At 57.7% G+C, this 16,503-nt stretch overlaps 1 protein-coding gene across 5 annotated transcripts in view; it reads right to left on the bottom strand.

Annotated features, from left to right (window-relative positions):
* Nucleotides 1-16,503, bottom strand: part of SLC27A1 (solute carrier family 27 member 1) — a 32,500-nt gene that overhangs the window by 2,341 nt on the left and 13,656 nt on the right. For 2 of the 5 annotated variants that reach the window (XM_045492503.1, XM_045492504.1), the window contains exons 3-11: nucleotides 9,683-10,077; nucleotides 9,412-9,573; nucleotides 9,245-9,314; nucleotides 8,379-8,470; nucleotides 8,200-8,309; nucleotides 2,962-3,171; nucleotides 1,649-1,775; nucleotides 1,185-1,559; nucleotides 647-793 (exon numbers count right to left, since the gene is read on the bottom strand). In XM_045492503.1, the coding sequence (XP_045348459.1) occupies nucleotides 647-793; nucleotides 1,185-1,559; nucleotides 1,649-1,775; nucleotides 2,962-3,171; nucleotides 8,200-8,309; nucleotides 8,379-8,470; nucleotides 9,245-9,314; nucleotides 9,412-9,573; nucleotides 9,683-10,077 (1,688 nt within the window). The remainder of the gene's footprint in view (nucleotides 1-646; nucleotides 794-1,184; nucleotides 1,560-1,648; nucleotides 1,776-2,961; nucleotides 3,172-8,199; nucleotides 8,310-8,378; nucleotides 8,471-9,244; nucleotides 9,315-9,411; nucleotides 9,574-9,682; nucleotides 10,078-16,503) is intronic. The other 3 variants (XM_045492505.1, XM_045492506.1, XM_045492507.1) reach the window with 3 other exon arrangements.

The following is a 16,503-nucleotide window of genomic DNA, read 5'->3' as shown; positions in this document are numbered from 1 at the left end:
ATAAAGCTAAGGGTTCCGGCTAGTAGGAAAAAATGGACGAGGGATACCTGTATGCTTTAGAGTTGGGAAGGTGTCTTGTTCTAAATAAAACTTCAAAAGCATAAACCGTAACATTAAAAAAAGGGGGGGGGGGGTAAGTTTGTATCAAAATTAAGGGCTTCTTTTCAACAAAAGCCCCATAAACAAGGTTAACGGTTCGACTCCCAAAATAGAAGACTTCTGATGTCCGAAACTGCTACGGAATTAACATCTGGACTATTAGGAGAAACTCTCACAAATCGAAAAGAAAAAGACAGCAAGGCTATGCAAAGACGGGCAAAAGATACAAACAGGCAATTTACAGAAGCAGGAAATCTCCTAGATAACAAGATGATTTGCTCAAAGTTCCTAGTCACCAGAAAAAATGCAGGAAATGGAAGCAATGCCCCAAACACTGCAGAATGCCTAGTGGGGGTAGGATCGAGGAATGGAAATAAATAACGATGCTAATAACACAAGACAAAGGCCCTGCGTGAGCCCACCGTGCCTGCTGGCCACGAACCATCGTGTCAGACTTGGCACAAGGATCTGAACCAGGACAAACAAGCAAATGGTTGTTGAACCAAAAGACAGATGGACGGACAGACGGAGAGGCGAGAGGCCGCACCTGTAGTGTCCACTTGGGGCAGGAGGCGTAGGAAGATGGGCCGGGCATAGGGTGCCAGCACCTTCTGCAACTCTTGGTACAGCACATTGGGGCTCAGCTGGCCGTGGGGGTCCGCGATGGCCGCCATGCCTGCTTTGCCCTCTACTCCTGGAGACAGAGGTTTCACTGAGAACACCCCACCTTTTGTGCCGCCGCAGCACTGAATACACCCTCAGACAGAGGCCCCTGGTCTCTGATCTCTAGTCCCTTCCATCTGAGATAACGCTTGCTGAAGCAGCAATCATTATTCTTATTGAGATTTTGCTGTACTCGCTGCGACTCTGAGACAGTCGCTTTCACGATCCCATGCACTGGGTAAGGAAACCGAAGGGTTATCATCCAGGAGGGGTAACTCCAGCTCCAGTGCCCCGACGCAGGTTGCTACGTGCAGTTATCCGAGCTGAGCACTGCCCAAGAGCACCTGTACCTCCAAGCTCATGCAGGTTGGGCTCCTCTGGGGCTGCCATACCCTAGGACCACCCCCACAAACCCAGCTTGCCTGGCACAGCCACCCCGTACACAGCCACATCTGTCTGGCCCAGCAGGCGGCTGAGCACGCCCTCCACCTCAGTTGTGGAGACATTCTCCCCACGCCAGCGGAAGGTGTCCCCGCCACGGTCCCGGAAGTACATGTAGCCCAGCTCATCCATCACCAGCACGTCACCTGGCAGAGGGGAGGAGGAGAGGTAAGATGGTGGCCCGCCATCCCCACAGCCAGCCCCCAGGATCTTCGCACCTGAGAGGTAGGCGCTGTCGCCCTTGCGGAAGACACTGTGGGCGATCTTCTTGCTGGTGGCGCTCTCGCTGATGTAGCCATCGAAGCGACGCAGCGGGTCCTGCTGGTTGATCTGGCCCACGAGGAGGCCAGGCTCCCCTGGAGAGGAGGCCACCCTCAGGCTGCGCTGGGTGGGCAGGGGGCGGGGGGCCCCGGTTCCCCAGGGGACTGGGCAGGGCCTGGCTCACCGGCCTGACACGGGATGCAGAGGCCCTGGGCATCCCGCAATAGTTCCATGGTGTCCTCGTTGACCTTCACCAGCCGGATGGGGTACACATGGGGCAAGATACGGCTGTTAAAGCCACAGGAGCCGACCTGGGAGGGGGCGAGCCACGTCGGTGAGGAGCCCCGTGGGGCATGGTGTCCTCCCCACTGACACCTTGCCTCTCCTGCCCCAGGGCCTGGAATTAGCACGCTGTGTCCCTGAGCTCTGTGGCCTTGGGCGATCCGAAAAAGGGGGTATTAAGGGCCGTGCTGCCTTCCCAGGACTCATGCCCCTCCTCCCATCTCCCCGGCCTCCTTTGGCCATCATCTCGTGAGGAAACCTGCTGACTGGTCACCACTTCCTGGTCCCTAAAACCCTCTATGCTGGCAGGAAGTGAACGCCTGGGGTAACCCCGGAGCCACGTGGGGACACTGGCAGAGCTTCTGCCCGCTCCCCGCTGCATGCCACCTTGCCTGGCTCAGTCCAGTGAGCACAAATCCCTGTCTAATGGGTCTGTGCTGCCGTGTGCTGTTACGGCAGCAACTGGTGTTAATGCAGCCCAGAGTGTCTTCGACAGACATGCACGGTGGGGGCAGTGCCTTGTTCTCAGGTCCTGAGGACCCAAAACAGAGACAGACAGGAAACAAATCACTGCCCCTCTGGTGCTTGCTTTATTGTTATTCTCATTAGCGGTGCCTGGCTTAGGATGGGAGGAGTTCGATAAGGCAGCAGGGTCCTGCTAAGGCAGGACGGAAACATTAATTGCGAATCATAAAAGCAACCGCAGAGAGCTTGCAACCTGGGGGTGCCGCGCTGAGCTCGTGATTAAGTTGGGTGATTAGATTAGAACAGGCCCAATGGGCTGTCGTCCCCATGTACAGAGGAGGAAGCCAAGGCCCAAGGAGTCTGAGTGACTTATCCAGTAGGAGGGGATGGGCACCCCAACCCTGGCCCCTGGATCCCCCAGAGTCCCGCTCTCCCCTGGCCACCTCCACAGGTGCAAACAGAAAAGGCTGAGCCCTTTGCCCAAGATACACATGGCCTCACCGAGGACTTGAATTCAGGGGCACCGTCAAGCCACTAACTGTGCATGCCGGAAGAGGGACCCCCCCCCCCCCCCCCCCGCGCGCCCTGGCAGTCCCAGGCGCCTCCCCCCTCCCTCCCCTGCCCTGTGCCACCTGGCCGGGCGCTCCCAGCAGATCAGGCTGCTCTGGGAGAACGCGGGGCCGGGTAGGCAGAGGTAGCAGCGATCCCGGAAGGTCAGAGCCTGCCCCGCGCCGCCCCACCGCCGCCCACCTTCCCGTCCACGTTGGCGATGCTGCAGTTACACTCGGTGGCTCCATAGAACTCGCCGATCTGGCGCACGCCGAAGCGCTCGGTGAACTCCTCCCAGATGGCGGGCCGCAGCCCGTTGCCCACGGCCAGGCGCACGCGGTGCCGCCCTTCGGCCTCGCGCACGGGCTGCTTCAGCAGGTAGCGGCAGATCTCCCCGATGTACTGCACCACCTGGGGGCGGGAGAGGGGGGGAAGCGAGGGTTGGGCGGCCACGCTGGGCCCCAGCCCCCGAGCCACCCCTCCAACCTGGGCGCTAGGAACAAAGCGCTCTTAAAGGGCGATGGTAACAAAACAGCCCAGGCCGTTTACGCCTGCCCCTCGCCCGAATCCACGCCAGGGGCAGGGGCCGAGAGGATGCGGTCAGCGTCCCCCATGCCCCCCCCCCCCCCCCCGCGCTCCGTCCATCCCCACGCTGCCTCTCTGACCCGAACCTCAGCGCCCCGCCCCCCCCCCCCCCCCCCCCCCGCAGGGCTCCTTCCCTCCCCGTCTCAAGGGTCCACCTCCGGGGGCGGGGGGGAGGGGGGTGAGTCATCTCCCAGATACCCCAGGTGCCTTCAAGTCCTTATCTGAGGTTTGACTTCCTAAGGATTACCCCCATCACCACCACCACCAACTTTACTAGGGGTCACAGACAGTAAATAACCGGACCAAAGCTGGTAAGTGATAGTGCTTGATTTGAATCTGGGCATCGCGGCCGGAGTATGAATGAAACAGTTACACGCTCAGGATGAAGCGCCAAGTTGATCATTACAGCTCCAAAGTGTTCACAGCGTCCCCTCACCAACAGGATAAAGTCCAAATTTCTGCCAGTGGTCAATTCCCTTCGCCCCCACTGCCTCCCCTCCTTCCCTTTCCCACCAACACCCTGTGCCACACAGGGCTCCTCCTCAGGGTCTTTGCACATGCTGTGCCCGCTGCCTGGAGCGAAAATCCTTCCCCAGGGATGCATCTGGGTCCCCAGGGTTTGGGCCAAATATCACTGCCGCGGAGAGGCATTCCCTGCACAGTGCTTGTTGAATCCCTGATGAATAAACACATGTGCTGAGTATTCTACCGCCAAACACAGAGCTCATCCGTTTAATTCTCCCAACACTCCACGCGGGACAGGAAGGCATGAGATTCACAGAGGGCAACGGCCTGTCCAAGATCATCAGCTGCTGGACACGAGGCAAGCCCAGGATGGGGCAAGGTCAGAGCCTGAAGGTGGGGAGTTCTCTCCCTCGGTCCCTAGGCTCAGGTCAGTGCTTTTGCCGGGGGCCCAGCCCACGCCAACCTAAGACACAGCGGGGGGCCAACCAGCCCAGTCCGTCCCCAGCTAGTAATTGGTTCAAGGGTGAGCACATGACCAGAATTAGGCCAATGAGAATCAGCCCCAGACTGTCGCTACCTGAGCTGCTGAAAACCTGCCAGAAGGAACAGGGCTAAGAAGGAAGCTGCACACCTAGGAAGGAGAAAAACAAGAAGTGGACAGAGACAGAGCACCTCCTGCATCAGGTCGTGCCTGAAGCTGTCCAGCTCTCAGCTGTCCTCTTCAGGCCAGGGGAGGGACAACCCAGCCACGATTGAGGCAGCGGAGGGAGACAATGACACCATCCCCCCCCCCTCCCCACCAACCATGGCCCTGAGTCTGTGTCACGCTGAAAGCAAACAGCTGATCTTTACCTCTGCCTGGACCCCGGGACAGACCCAGGGCTGAAGGGAAGACAACTCAGGTCAGCTCAGAGAGGCAGACATCAGATGGCCTATGCCAACACCTCCAGCCTGCACGGTGGCACCTAGATAGAGGCTGGGAGCAGATCATCGACCAGGGACCCTGCTACAACTCCCCCGCATCAGGGTGACCTTGTATACTAGATGCACTCACCCCAGTGGGCAGGGAGAGACACAGGCACCACACATTCAGCACCCCCAGGGATGAGGAGGGGTGGAGTCACCTGTCCCCTGCCCGTCTGTTGCTACACAGCGAAGAAAGTGGGGTTCTAATGTTTATTTATTTTTGAGAGAGAGAGACAGAGACAGAGCGTGAGCAGGGGAGGGGCAGAGACAGAGGGAGACACAGAATCCGAAGCAGGCTCCAGGCTCTGAGCTGTCAGTGCCGAGCCCGACGCGAGGCTCGAACCCACGAACAGGGAGATCATGACCCGAGCCGAAATCGAATGCTTAACCAACTGAGCCACCCAGGAGCCTCGAAAGTGGGGCTCTAAATGACAGCCCGCTGCCTCCCCTGAGGACGGATGGACGGTTGTTTGGGCCTGGGGCCACCGCTGCAAGTAAACAGCAGCCAAGCAGTTTCTCTGTCCAACAGCCAAGGGATGGGATTTCCGAACCCAAATGCATGCACTTGTTTTGTCAATGTCCTTGTTAAACTTGACCTCTGAGGATTCCGTCCTCTATTCCTTAAAGAGCCCCTCAGTATTTAGCACGTACCTTCTTTTAGACACAGAAATTCCCCTTGTTAGAAACAGACTACCAAGGGTCCAGAGACGGTGAATGATGCCCGATGCAGCACGGCATGTCAAGGACAAAGAGGGGGACCACCTGACACCACGGGCCTCCCAGTGGGAGGGCACAGCACCACCTACGAGGAATCCTTGCCAAAAAAGTTGAACTTGAAGCTGATCAAATATCTAGACCAGGGGTTCTCAACCACAGGCAATTCTATCCCCCCAGAACACTTGGCAACATCTGGATGCATTTTGAACGGTCACGACTGGGGGGGGGGGGTGCATGGGATGCTCTTGGCCTCTAGTGATGTCAGGTCAGGAATGCCTGTCAATATCCTGCAGTGCACAGGATGGCCCCCAGAGCAGAGACTGATCCAGCCCCAAATATCCCAAGCATCATGGTGGAGAAACAACTCCCAATGGACAGGAAATGCCAGGGACAGAGGAACACGTTAAGAGACACTGTCTCCAGATCGGGAAAACACTACAGGACAAGCAACTTCCTTTCTTCAGTAAATACACACAAGATGGAGGAAAAAAAAGAAACAAGAGGTTCCTACAGATGAACGGATTCCCAGGAGACATATCGACGGTCGAAATGCGTGGGTCTCCTCTAAAAACGGATTTTGTCCGCATTCTAGAAACAGGGGAAAGACCACCTTTTTGACAAGGCGAGTCCCTGGGGACTGAGCCGCTGCCCGGATTCCTGATGACACTGCGGGGGTCACTGTCACTTTCTGGCTGTGATGGCGGTGCTGAGCTTACCGGGTTTTTTTTCTTTTCTTGTTGCATTCACGTATACCTCAAATTGACCATCTGAAGCACTTTTAAGGGCACAGCTCGGTAGTATTAAGTACATTCACACTGGGAGCCAGCCATCACCATCCACCGGAACTCCTTTCGTCTTGGAGAACCGAGACTCTGTCCCCACTAGACGCTGGGTCCCCACCCCCTCCGGCAGCCCCGTTGGCTTCCATGTTTCAGCCATTGTAAACAGCGCTGCTGTGAACCTTTGTGTGCAAATATCTCTTCGAGACCCTGCTTTCACGTCTTTTGTTCTAGAAACAGCCCTCACCAGACACAAAAAGCCACACAGTATCTGATCCCACTTACAAGAAAGGTCCAGGACAGGCAAATCCATAAAGATAGAGAGCAAATTAGTGGCTACCCCAGGCAAGGGGGGCGGGCGGGGGGGGGGGGGGGGGGGGGCGGACAGGGCTAGGGAGTGACTGCTGATACCGGGTTTTCCTTCGGGCGTGATGGAAATGTTCTGGAATTAGAGGTGATGGTTACACAACATGGTGAATGCACTAAGGGTCACTAACTGTCCGCTTTAAAAATGGTTTATTTCGGGGCGCCTAGGTGGCTCAGTCGGTTGGACGTCCGACTTCGGCTCAGGTCATGATCTCGCAGTCTGTGAGTTCGAGCCCCGCGTCGGGCTCTGTGCTGACAGCTCAGAGCCTGGAGCCTGTTTCGGATTCTGTGTCTCCCTCTCTCTCTGCCCCTCCCCCGTTCACGCTCTGTCTCTGTCTCAAAAATGAATGTTAAAAAAAAATAATAAAAAAAAAATGGTTTATTTCATACGAATTTTGCCTCAAAAGCAAAACAGTCCTCATCTTTCAGAGGTTTTCCAGAAACATCTATGTAGGAAACACACTGCTCTCTGGGGGTTGTTTCACAATGATGCCGAAGGAGGGATGTGGGTGGGGCTAGAGGGGGCAGGATGGGGTGTTTGAAGGCCCCTGGGGCCAGTGACAGGTGCAAAAGAGAAAATCCTCCTCGGATTTCCTTCGGTTAGTGAAATCAGGTACTGATGTAGGTCTTTCCCCAAAGCAAAGCACTGTCACTGGAACTTTCAGAAAGCGGTGGGGGGTGATCTGTATTCACAACTCTCAATAATCAAGTGGATCAAACAGACCCGCTTGCATTTCAAGACTTGGTTTAACAACGTTCCTCAAGGGCCGCCCGCAAGGAAAAACGGAAAATCCTCAAAAGGAGAGCAAATCAGTCATTGCCCCCCAAAAACCCCCAAGATGCCAACCCAGAGCCCCCACCCTGCCTAGCTGTGTGACCTGGGCAGCTGGCCTAACCTCTCTGGACCCCACCCATCCAAGGTGAGGTGGGCACCTGCCAACTTGCCAGTCCCTGGACACATCCCATTCTCTCCTCTCCTCACCCCTTCTTCCTGGAGGCAGGTGATAGCACCTGTATTTCTATTTTCATCAGGACACTGAAATCCGCAGGCTGGTTTCCTCTCACCGTGGAGGGGAGAAGAGAGGAAGGACCGGGTCCTAGCGCCCCCCCCCCTCATTTTCTACAGGACTGTGGATGTCCTCACCCCACCTGAGCCCCACACCTTGTGGCCTTAACCAGCGCAGGGCGGCGACTGCACCCACAGGCCTCATTTCCTGCAGCCGCCAGCAGGGAAGGCTGCTGGGGCCCAGGGCGGTGCGTTAGAGAACTCAGGCAGCCTGGCCCCAATTCCAGATGCCTTACAGGCCTCAATTTCCCCACCTGCACAATGGCCTCTGCGATGCCTCTGCCCACTCTCAAGCAGTCCTAAGAGTCCAAGGAGTTTGCATGTCGAAGTAAGGTTAGCCTGGGGCTGACACGGAGCACGTGCTCAAGAAGCACGGGCCACCTTCCTGTGCCCCTCCGGGGCCCTGGAGAACAGGGGGTCGGGGGAGTGGCTGCCCCACAGCGGAGGCCCTGCAGGTGGAGGGCGGGGCAGCGCGCGGGAGGGGCGGGGCCTGACCGTGCAGTTGTACTTGACGCAGTCATCCCAGAAGCGGCTGGCTGAGAACTTCTTGCGGAGGACCACCGTCAGCCCGTAGAGGAGACACTGCCCCACGCCCATGATGTTGCCTGCAGAGGGCGGGCTCGGTGAGGGGTCCCCAGTCCCTGCCCCACCCCCGCCCGGCCTGCCCACAGTACCTGCCGTGTGGTACAGGGGCAGGCAGTCATAGAGCACGTCTGCCACCTGCATGCTGTAGGCGTAGTGGCCGAAGGCTGCGATGCGGTAGTACCTGCGGGGGGTGGGGGCAGGGAGTGCAGGGGCTGGGGCTTATGTCCTCCAGGGTATGGGAGTGGGGGGAATCTGTGGCGGGGGAGGGGACCCAGCAGGGACCCAGGCAGAGCCAGCCCAGCTTACAGCGGGGGGTGGGGTGGGGTGGGGTGGGGGGGTGGGGGGGGTGGCGGGCGGGAGACGAACCTGCAGCCCCTTAATTGCCTTGCCGGTGGGGCTAGGTGCCAGGAGGAATACAAGAGAGCAGGGACACGGAGAGGGGCTGAAGGTGACAGCCAGAGAGGTGTGGGGAGGTGACACATGAGCTGGGATCTGGTGAGAAAGGGCTATGGGGGCTGAGCTAAAGAGCGCCCTGGTGGAGAGCGCAGCCTGTGCAAAGGCCCAGAGGGCAGAAGGGCCCTGGCCGAGTTGAGGAAGTAACGAGCTGAGAGGGCTTGAGCGAGGGGTGGAGAGGAGGAAAATGAGAATTGGCAGGGGGTGGGCAACGCGGGCATGGATTTTACTCTGAGGGCCAAGGCAGGTACAGGGAAGTCTGGCACGGGGGGGGGGGGGGGGGGGGGGGGGGGGCGGGGGGCGGGGGGGGGTGGTCTGGTTTAGGATTTGAGACCCTCCCGCGGACGGAGCGGCACTGTCCTGAGATGGGCCGTGGGTCTTCCGCGGGGTGAAGACAGAAATGTCCCCAAGATCCCAACAAGAGCGGAGGGAAGGGGTCGGCCGTAGAGGCGAGCGGGAGTCACTCTCCAAAGCTGGGGTGATGCCCACGGGCCCCCCTCACCTGCTGTGCACTACAATGGCGGCCTTGGGCAGCCCCGTGGTCCCCGACGTGTAGATGTAGAAGAGTCGATCTGCAGGAGACGCATGTGTTGGGGTCCGAGGATGAGGGGGTGGGGGGCGGGGGGCACTGGCAGCGGAAGGAAGGCGGGTGTCCCATGCCAGCCTCACCATCCATTCCCTTGTCAGGGGGCTGTGCCAGGGGGGCGGTGGAGGCCTCCTTCAGCAGCGGGTCCAGGAGTCGGGCATCCGGCAGGATGCCCTCAGGCCCCAGTTCTCCAGAGCAGAACTTGAGCAGACTCTTCCCCAGCTGTCCGCTCACTTCGGCCACCGCTGTAGCCCAGAGCAGACGTCACGGTCAAGGGCGGCCTGGGATGTACCTCGCCATCTCACCGCCCCCCCCCCCCCCCGGCTCAGGGATGCCAGCTGCGCCCGGCCTCACCTGCTGCCAGCTCCCCTCCGAAGATGAGGGCCTTGGCACCCGAGGTGCCCAGGCAGAAGGCCAGGGGCTCCCGCCGCAGGTTCACATTGAGCAGCGCGGCTTCCACGCCCGCCTTGGCCAGGCCCAGCCACAGCCCCACGAACTCGGGCCGGCCCTCCAGGAGGATGGCCACCACGTCACCTGGAGTGAAGCCCAGCCGGCAGAAGAGGTTGGCCACGGCATTGGAGTAGGCGTCCAGCTGCGCAAAGGTCCAGCACACGCCGCTGCCCGCGTCCACCAGCGCCAGGCGGTCAGGCTGCCTCTGTGCCACCACCTGGAAGATCCGTGGGATGGTGTGGCGGGCACGCTGGTGCCGCCGCAGCTCCAGGCGCACGCGGATCAGCACAGAGAGGCCGCTGGGAGGGGGAAGGGAGGAGACGGCGTCACTGGGTGCCCCGCCCGGCCTCCAGGAGACCTCTCCAAGCCTCAGCATCTCCATCTGGAGACAGCAGAGGGAAAGGTCCCTGCGCCTCCGAGGACGGCGAGGCTTCGATAAGGACGCTTTGGTTGCTGGGTCTCTCGGGGGACTGAGAGCGTGAGAAGGGCTGTTGACCAAGCAACGCGCAAGTACCACAGATCGTCCTTGTTTCTCTCTCCTGGGACGTCCAGAGCCTCCCCCAGTCCCCACGAGCACCTGCAGCCTGGACTCCTCATGCTCCACCCACCCGAGCCTGGGGTCCCCGTCATCTCCTCCAGGAAGCCTTCCGGGGCTCAGCCCCTGCCCTGCACCCACTGCTCCCCCATCAAAGCGCAGAGTCCCCCAAACGGGGCCAGGCTGGGACAGACACCGGCTGGGCTCAGGGAATGCTCTCTTGTTCACCTTGGGAAACCTCCCCATCCTCTGTGCTCCCCCACCAAAGCCCCTGTGCGGAGCCACTCGGTCATGGGTCTGTTCCCCCCACCCCTGGGTCGTGAGCTCCCCGGGGAAGTCACATCTGCACCGGCCGCATGCCCGGTACGTACTAGATCCATACACAAAGAGGCCGGACTGTGTTCGTGTCTCCCAACCTGGAACTCGAGGTAGCGGCCAACACAGAGGCAGATTCTTCCACTCACCTCCCAAATGATGAGCACCTATTGGGTGCCAGGTCCACGATGGGCGAGACAGACCCAGCGGTAACCCAAACCTAACCCTTCTCCCCCTCCCTCTTCCTTCCGCTCCTTCTCCTTTTCCTACCCCTTGCTCACTCACTCCAGCCACAGGGCCCTTCTTGCTGTTTCCCTGAAGACACCACCTGGCATGCTCCCACCCCAGGGCCTTTGCATGCGCTATGCCCCCTGCCTGGACCGCTCTTCTGCCAACATCCACGCGGCTCCTCCCCCACTTCCCTTAGGTCGTGGCTCAAATGACACCCGTCTGTTACTGACCACCCCCCTGTCTCCCCCTCTCTGGTCCCTGCTTTGTTGCGCTTATCAACACAGCACTTATATTGTCAAATGCCAGGCCTACCATCTTGCCCCTGGGCTATCTCTTTCTGCTCTAGGTGACAGGAATTTCTGTCTGTTTTGCTCTAGGGCCTGGAGAGACAGCAGCGGAGACAGATCAAGGCCCCACTCTCCTGGAGCGCAGTGAGCCTGCCACAAGCAATCCCACAGGACAGTCTTGGAGGGAGAGAGAGGCGTCTGGAGCTCCCGGGCCAGGCCTGAACCCCACAGCCCACGAGAGCAGCCAGCCTGAGCCTGGCAAGATCTTCGGTGAGAGGAGAGGCCGCCACACGTGAGCACGGTCTCAGGGCAAGGCCACACTGAGAAGAGGCACAGGCATAGGGACAGCTGTGAGGAGGCTGCTCCCCAACCGGTTCCCTCTGGGTGCCCGCCCTGTTACTCTCAGGGTGACGACGGCCTCCATGTAGATGAACACCCCTAATCGGAGAGCCCTGCTCATCGAAGCCCCTGTTCCCGCCGCAGGTTAACATCGAGCAGTGCGGCTTCCACGCCCGCCTTGGCCAGGCCCAGCCACAGCCCCGCGAACTCAGGCCGGCACTCCAGGAGGATGGCCACCACGTCACCAGGGGAGGTAACCAGGGGAAGCGACACCTGCATCTGATCAGGAGCCTGGCACATAGTAGGTGCTCAGTAAACAGAGGTTGAAGGACTGCTTTCAAGCCCCTGACCCTGGAGCCCAGCATCCCGCCCCTCCCTGGCGACCAGTGCAGAGGCCCAGATTTCTTCAGGGCCCCAGACCTGAGCACCTACTTTGCACAGGCGAAGCTGATCGGGATCAGGTGTGAGAAGTCCGATCGGTGGAGGAAGGGGACGGGGGCTGGGGTGGCCAGGGATACTGATGGCAAAGGGGCAGGAGTCATCTTGTGGGGAGATGGGAACGTTCTCCAGGACCTTTGCCCATGCGGTTCCCACTGTTGAAACATTCTGCCCCAGAGCCCCCACCCCCACCCCCATCAGGGTTCCTACACATCCTTTACCTCTCAGCTCCAATGTCCCCTGCCTAGAGAGGTCTCTCCAGCCCTGCCCAGCGTGGATCACCGTATAGCTGTTTGAAAACATGCTTGCAAATTCTTTGACAGTCGTCCCTTCAAAAGGCAGGTCAGGTCCTATTTTCCCTACCCCACAGGAGTGGGCAGACTCAGGGACTTGCTTCTAATGAAGAGAATGGGGCAATAGTCATGCTGTGTGATTTCCGAGACTGGGGCTCAGAGACAGCACCTCTCCTCCAGGCACGCAGGTGTTCTCACATCTTTCTGGACAGTGGACCTCGGAACCCAGCACTGAGTTGTAAGCAAAGGAAGCCAAGACCACATGCAGAGGCCACGTATAGGGGCTCTAGCAACATGTCTGAGTGAACAGAGCTTTGGGTAATTCTGGCCCCGGATCCTGAATCCTGGAGCTGAGGCTCCAGACACAGCAGAGCAGATAAGATGGTGACATCTTGGCGACATCTGAATTCCTGACCCACAGAAGTCACAGGAAAGGATACTGATCATTGTCTTAAGCCTCTAGGTTCTGGGGTAATTTGTTACACAGCCATGGAACTGACAGGTAACTGATACACTCCCAGGCCCTGTTTCACTCCTTCGGAGCCGGTCACCACACTCTAAACCCGTCATCTTCCTTTACTGATTTCCTGAACTTTTTGTTATTTTCTACGAGAGCGAGCACCCAGTTTGTCTGTCTGTTGTGTCCAGGGATACGGTTCCGGGACGAAGCACAGGACCTGGAACGTAAGGACGATGCTGGTATATCCTGTGGGCAGACTCAAATGCAGCCCCGCCTCTTTTGCCTGCGCACAACTGTACTTGTTTGAAGAGCATCCCCCCAAATTCGTGTCCACCGGAAACCTCAGACCGTGACCTTCTTTGGAAGTAGGGTGTTTGCAGATGTAATTAAGGGAAGTATGAGATGAGGTCATCCTGGCTCCCCAGTGGGACCTCAATCCAATGACAGGTGTCTTTTTTTTAATGCCTAAAAACAATCTTTTTTTAATGTTCATTTACTTTTTGAGAGAGGCAGAGACAGAGCGCGAGTGGGGGAGGGGCAAGAGAGAGAGGGAGAGGGAGAAACAGGATCCCACGCAGGCTCTAGGCTCTGAGCTATCAGCACAGAGCCCGAGATCGTGACCTGAGCTGAAGCCGGACGCTCCACCGACGACGGAGCCACCCAGGCGCCCCCAGGTGTCTTTTTAAGAGAGAACACACAAACACAGGGGAGGAGACATGGGGAGACAGAGGCAGAGACTGGAGTGACCTGGTCACAAGTCGTGCGATACCCGGAGCCCTCAGAAGCGCAGCCCAGAGGGAGGAAAAAGCGGCCTGGAGTTCATGGCCTTAGTTCACACCGCCTACCAGTGGGGCCTGGGCGGACGCTGCCTCAGTTTCCTTACTTGGAATATCAGGAGACTGAATCCAACAAACTCCAAGGTGTTCTCCATCCAGCTCAACAAAGTGCCAGTCCTGCCACTGCCTTATTTACAAGCGGGAAGTGGGGCCCAGAGCAGCAATTCTCAGCCTATTGGGTGTGAAGTGTGCTAAGTGCCCAACCAAGAAGAAGGGCTGAACCAGAAGGGATCCATTGTTACTCTGCCCAGAGAGATCCCGCCTCTGGGCTTTGTAAGCATTCTTCTACCTGAGTGCTCTTCCTTTCCCCAGGTCATGGCAAGGCTGGCCCCTCTCATCTGCCCACTTGTGCAGGGTGCCCTAACCACCCTGGTGCAAGGAGTCCCTCGCTATCCCCGCCTCGCCCCTACACGTTTCATCCTTCTGGTCACTGTCTGATGTTTTATCATTTCCTTCTCGGTTATTCTTTTCCCTCACTAGGCTGTGGGCTCCAGAGGACGGGAGAAGCATCTGGCACATTCACAGCAGGTCACAGGGAACATGGTGTCCCCCCAAGCCCAGATGGGGTGTGGCTCCCAGGAGGTCCTTGGGGATGGATGGAACAAATGACAGTGGCCAGAATCTGACCATCTCACCAGCCCGGCCTGGCCCCCACCAGCACACAACGGGACCCGTGCCCTAGTCAGCTCTTCGTGGTTTCCTGGGTCTGCTCTGGGCCAGGCCCCACTCCCTGCATAATGGGGTGAATGGTGGTCCTCAAAAGATAGACCCAATTCCTGGCCCCCAGAACTTGTGAACGTGACCACATGTGGAAAAAGGGTCTTTGCAGGGTCTTTGCGCAGGATACTCCTCTGCTCAGTGTTCAAAGCCCTGGAAATCTGGCTCTGTCTGCCGACCCCCTTGGCTCCTTGAACTCCAACACGGCCCAGCCCATACACCTCCCTGCGACACATCAGCCCCTTTCCCACAATCCCTGCACCATGGGACGTGGCAGTCCCATGTTCCCTTTCCTCTACCCAGAGAAGCTGTCACTGGCATGTGATGGCTGGAACCACAGCAGGCAGCGTGAGAGTATGAGGGTACCCGGCTGGAGATGCCAAGCCTTTGCAGCAAGGATGCCAGAGCATAAAGATCGAAGGAACGTGGGTCAATGACAACATGCTGCACTGGGAACTGACCAACCTCAGGCCATCTCGTGTCAAAACTCCATGTTACGTGTGGTTGTAACTGTTCTTTACTGCCAATGCCACTCCTAGTCGAGATTCACGCGACTCGCAGCCAAAAACCTCCTTCGAGAGTTTAGCTCCCTGGAGGGGCTGATCCGCTCGTGCACCATACCTCCACGGAGCACCACCACGTGCTGGACATCACGACAGGGACAGGGACACCCAGGTGACTCAAGTGGGCGTGATCACTGTGCAAATGGGGTTGACCATCTAAGGAGGGGAAGGGAACTCCTAACCGAGGAAAAAGCGAAGAAAACCGATGACAGTTTGTTTTTACTGTTTTATTATTTATTTTTGAGAGAGAGCAGGGGGGAGGGGCAGAGAGAGAGAGGATCCCAAGCAGACTTCGCGCTGTCAGCACAGAGCCCGACGCGGGGCTCAAACTCACGAATCGTGAGATTATGACCGGAGCGGAAATCGAGAGTGGACACTCAACCAACTGAGCCTCCCAGGTGCCCCAATCCAATGATAGTTTTATGCTAAGTTTCCTAAAAAGGAAACAGGATGATGTGATCAAAAGCTTTATCCACAGGAAGGGCAGGGGAGAGGGGGGGAGACCACTTTGAGGAAGCGACATTTGTGCTACATTTTTTTTATTTATTTATTTTTTTTTTTTATTTAAAAAAAAATTTTTTTTTCAACGTTTATTTATTTTCGGGACAGAGAGAGACAGAGCATGAACGGGGGAGGGTCAGAGAGAGAGGGAAGCACAGAATCGGGAACAGTCTCCAGGCTCTGAGCCATCAGCCCAGAGCCTGACGCGGGGCTCGAACTCATGGACCGCGAGATCGTGACCCAGCTGAAGTCGGACGCCCAACCGACTGCGCCACCCAGGCGCCCCTGTGCTACATTTTAAAGAATGGGAAGGAGGGGCGCCTGGATGACTCACTCAGTTGGGCCTCTTGGTTTTGGCTCAGGTCATGATCTCACGGTTCGTGGGTTCTAGCCCCGTGTCAGGCTCTGCACTGACGTCGCGAAGATTGCTTGGGATTCTCTCTCTCTGCCCTTCCCCTGTGTGCTCTCTCTTTCAAAATAAAGAAATAAACTTTAAACAATTAAAAAATGATAAAAATAAAGAACGGGAAGGAGCCAGCAGTGGGTAAAGCGCGGCCGGTAGGGGGAAAGCATTCCAGGTGGAGGGTGCCATGAGTGCAAAGGCCTGGAGGTGGGAAGGACAAGGCCAGCAGGCTAGAGAGGAGTGAGCAAAGCAGAGAGTGGGAGGAGACTGCACAGCAACAGGACTTTCTCCATGGTTCTGGATCCTTCCACTAATTAGAAGATCGATCTTGGCAGGTTAAAGTCACCTGGGGGAAATGATACTGTTACTCATTTGTAGCTTCCAATGAGCAGAAGACGGAAAAGAGCCCAAACGATCTGTAGTATAGGAGGGGTTCGATGCCCGATGGCGGATCCTTACAACGGAAGGCTGTGGGGCCCCGACGCAGGTGGATGAGGAAGGAGCCACAAGGTGAGAAAAGTCACGGGTGATTTCATGCAAAGGCAGCAGGCAGGTCAAACACCCAGACACTGACTGATCCTTGAATTTCCCTGTTTCCCCCCAAAATAGCCAGTAAAGGGATTTTTTCTTTTCATTAATTTTTTGAGAGAGAGAGAGGGCACAAGGGAGCAAGGGACAGACAGAGAGAGAGGGACCGTCCCATGAGGGGTAGAGAGAGGGGGAGACAGGGGGGAGAGAGAGGGAGAGAGAAGGGGGGCTCAAACTCAAACCGTGAGATCATGACCTGAGCCGAAGTTGGACGCTTAC

Source organism: Leopardus geoffroyi, chromosome A2, assembly GCF_018350155.1.
Source record: "Leopardus geoffroyi isolate Oge1 chromosome A2, O.geoffroyi_Oge1_pat1.0, whole genome shotgun sequence".
NCBI classification, from domain to species: Eukaryota; Metazoa; Chordata; class Mammalia; order Carnivora; family Felidae; genus Leopardus; species Leopardus geoffroyi.
Note: the sequence above shows the minus strand (reverse complement) of the source record. Positions and strands in the feature narration are given on the sequence as shown.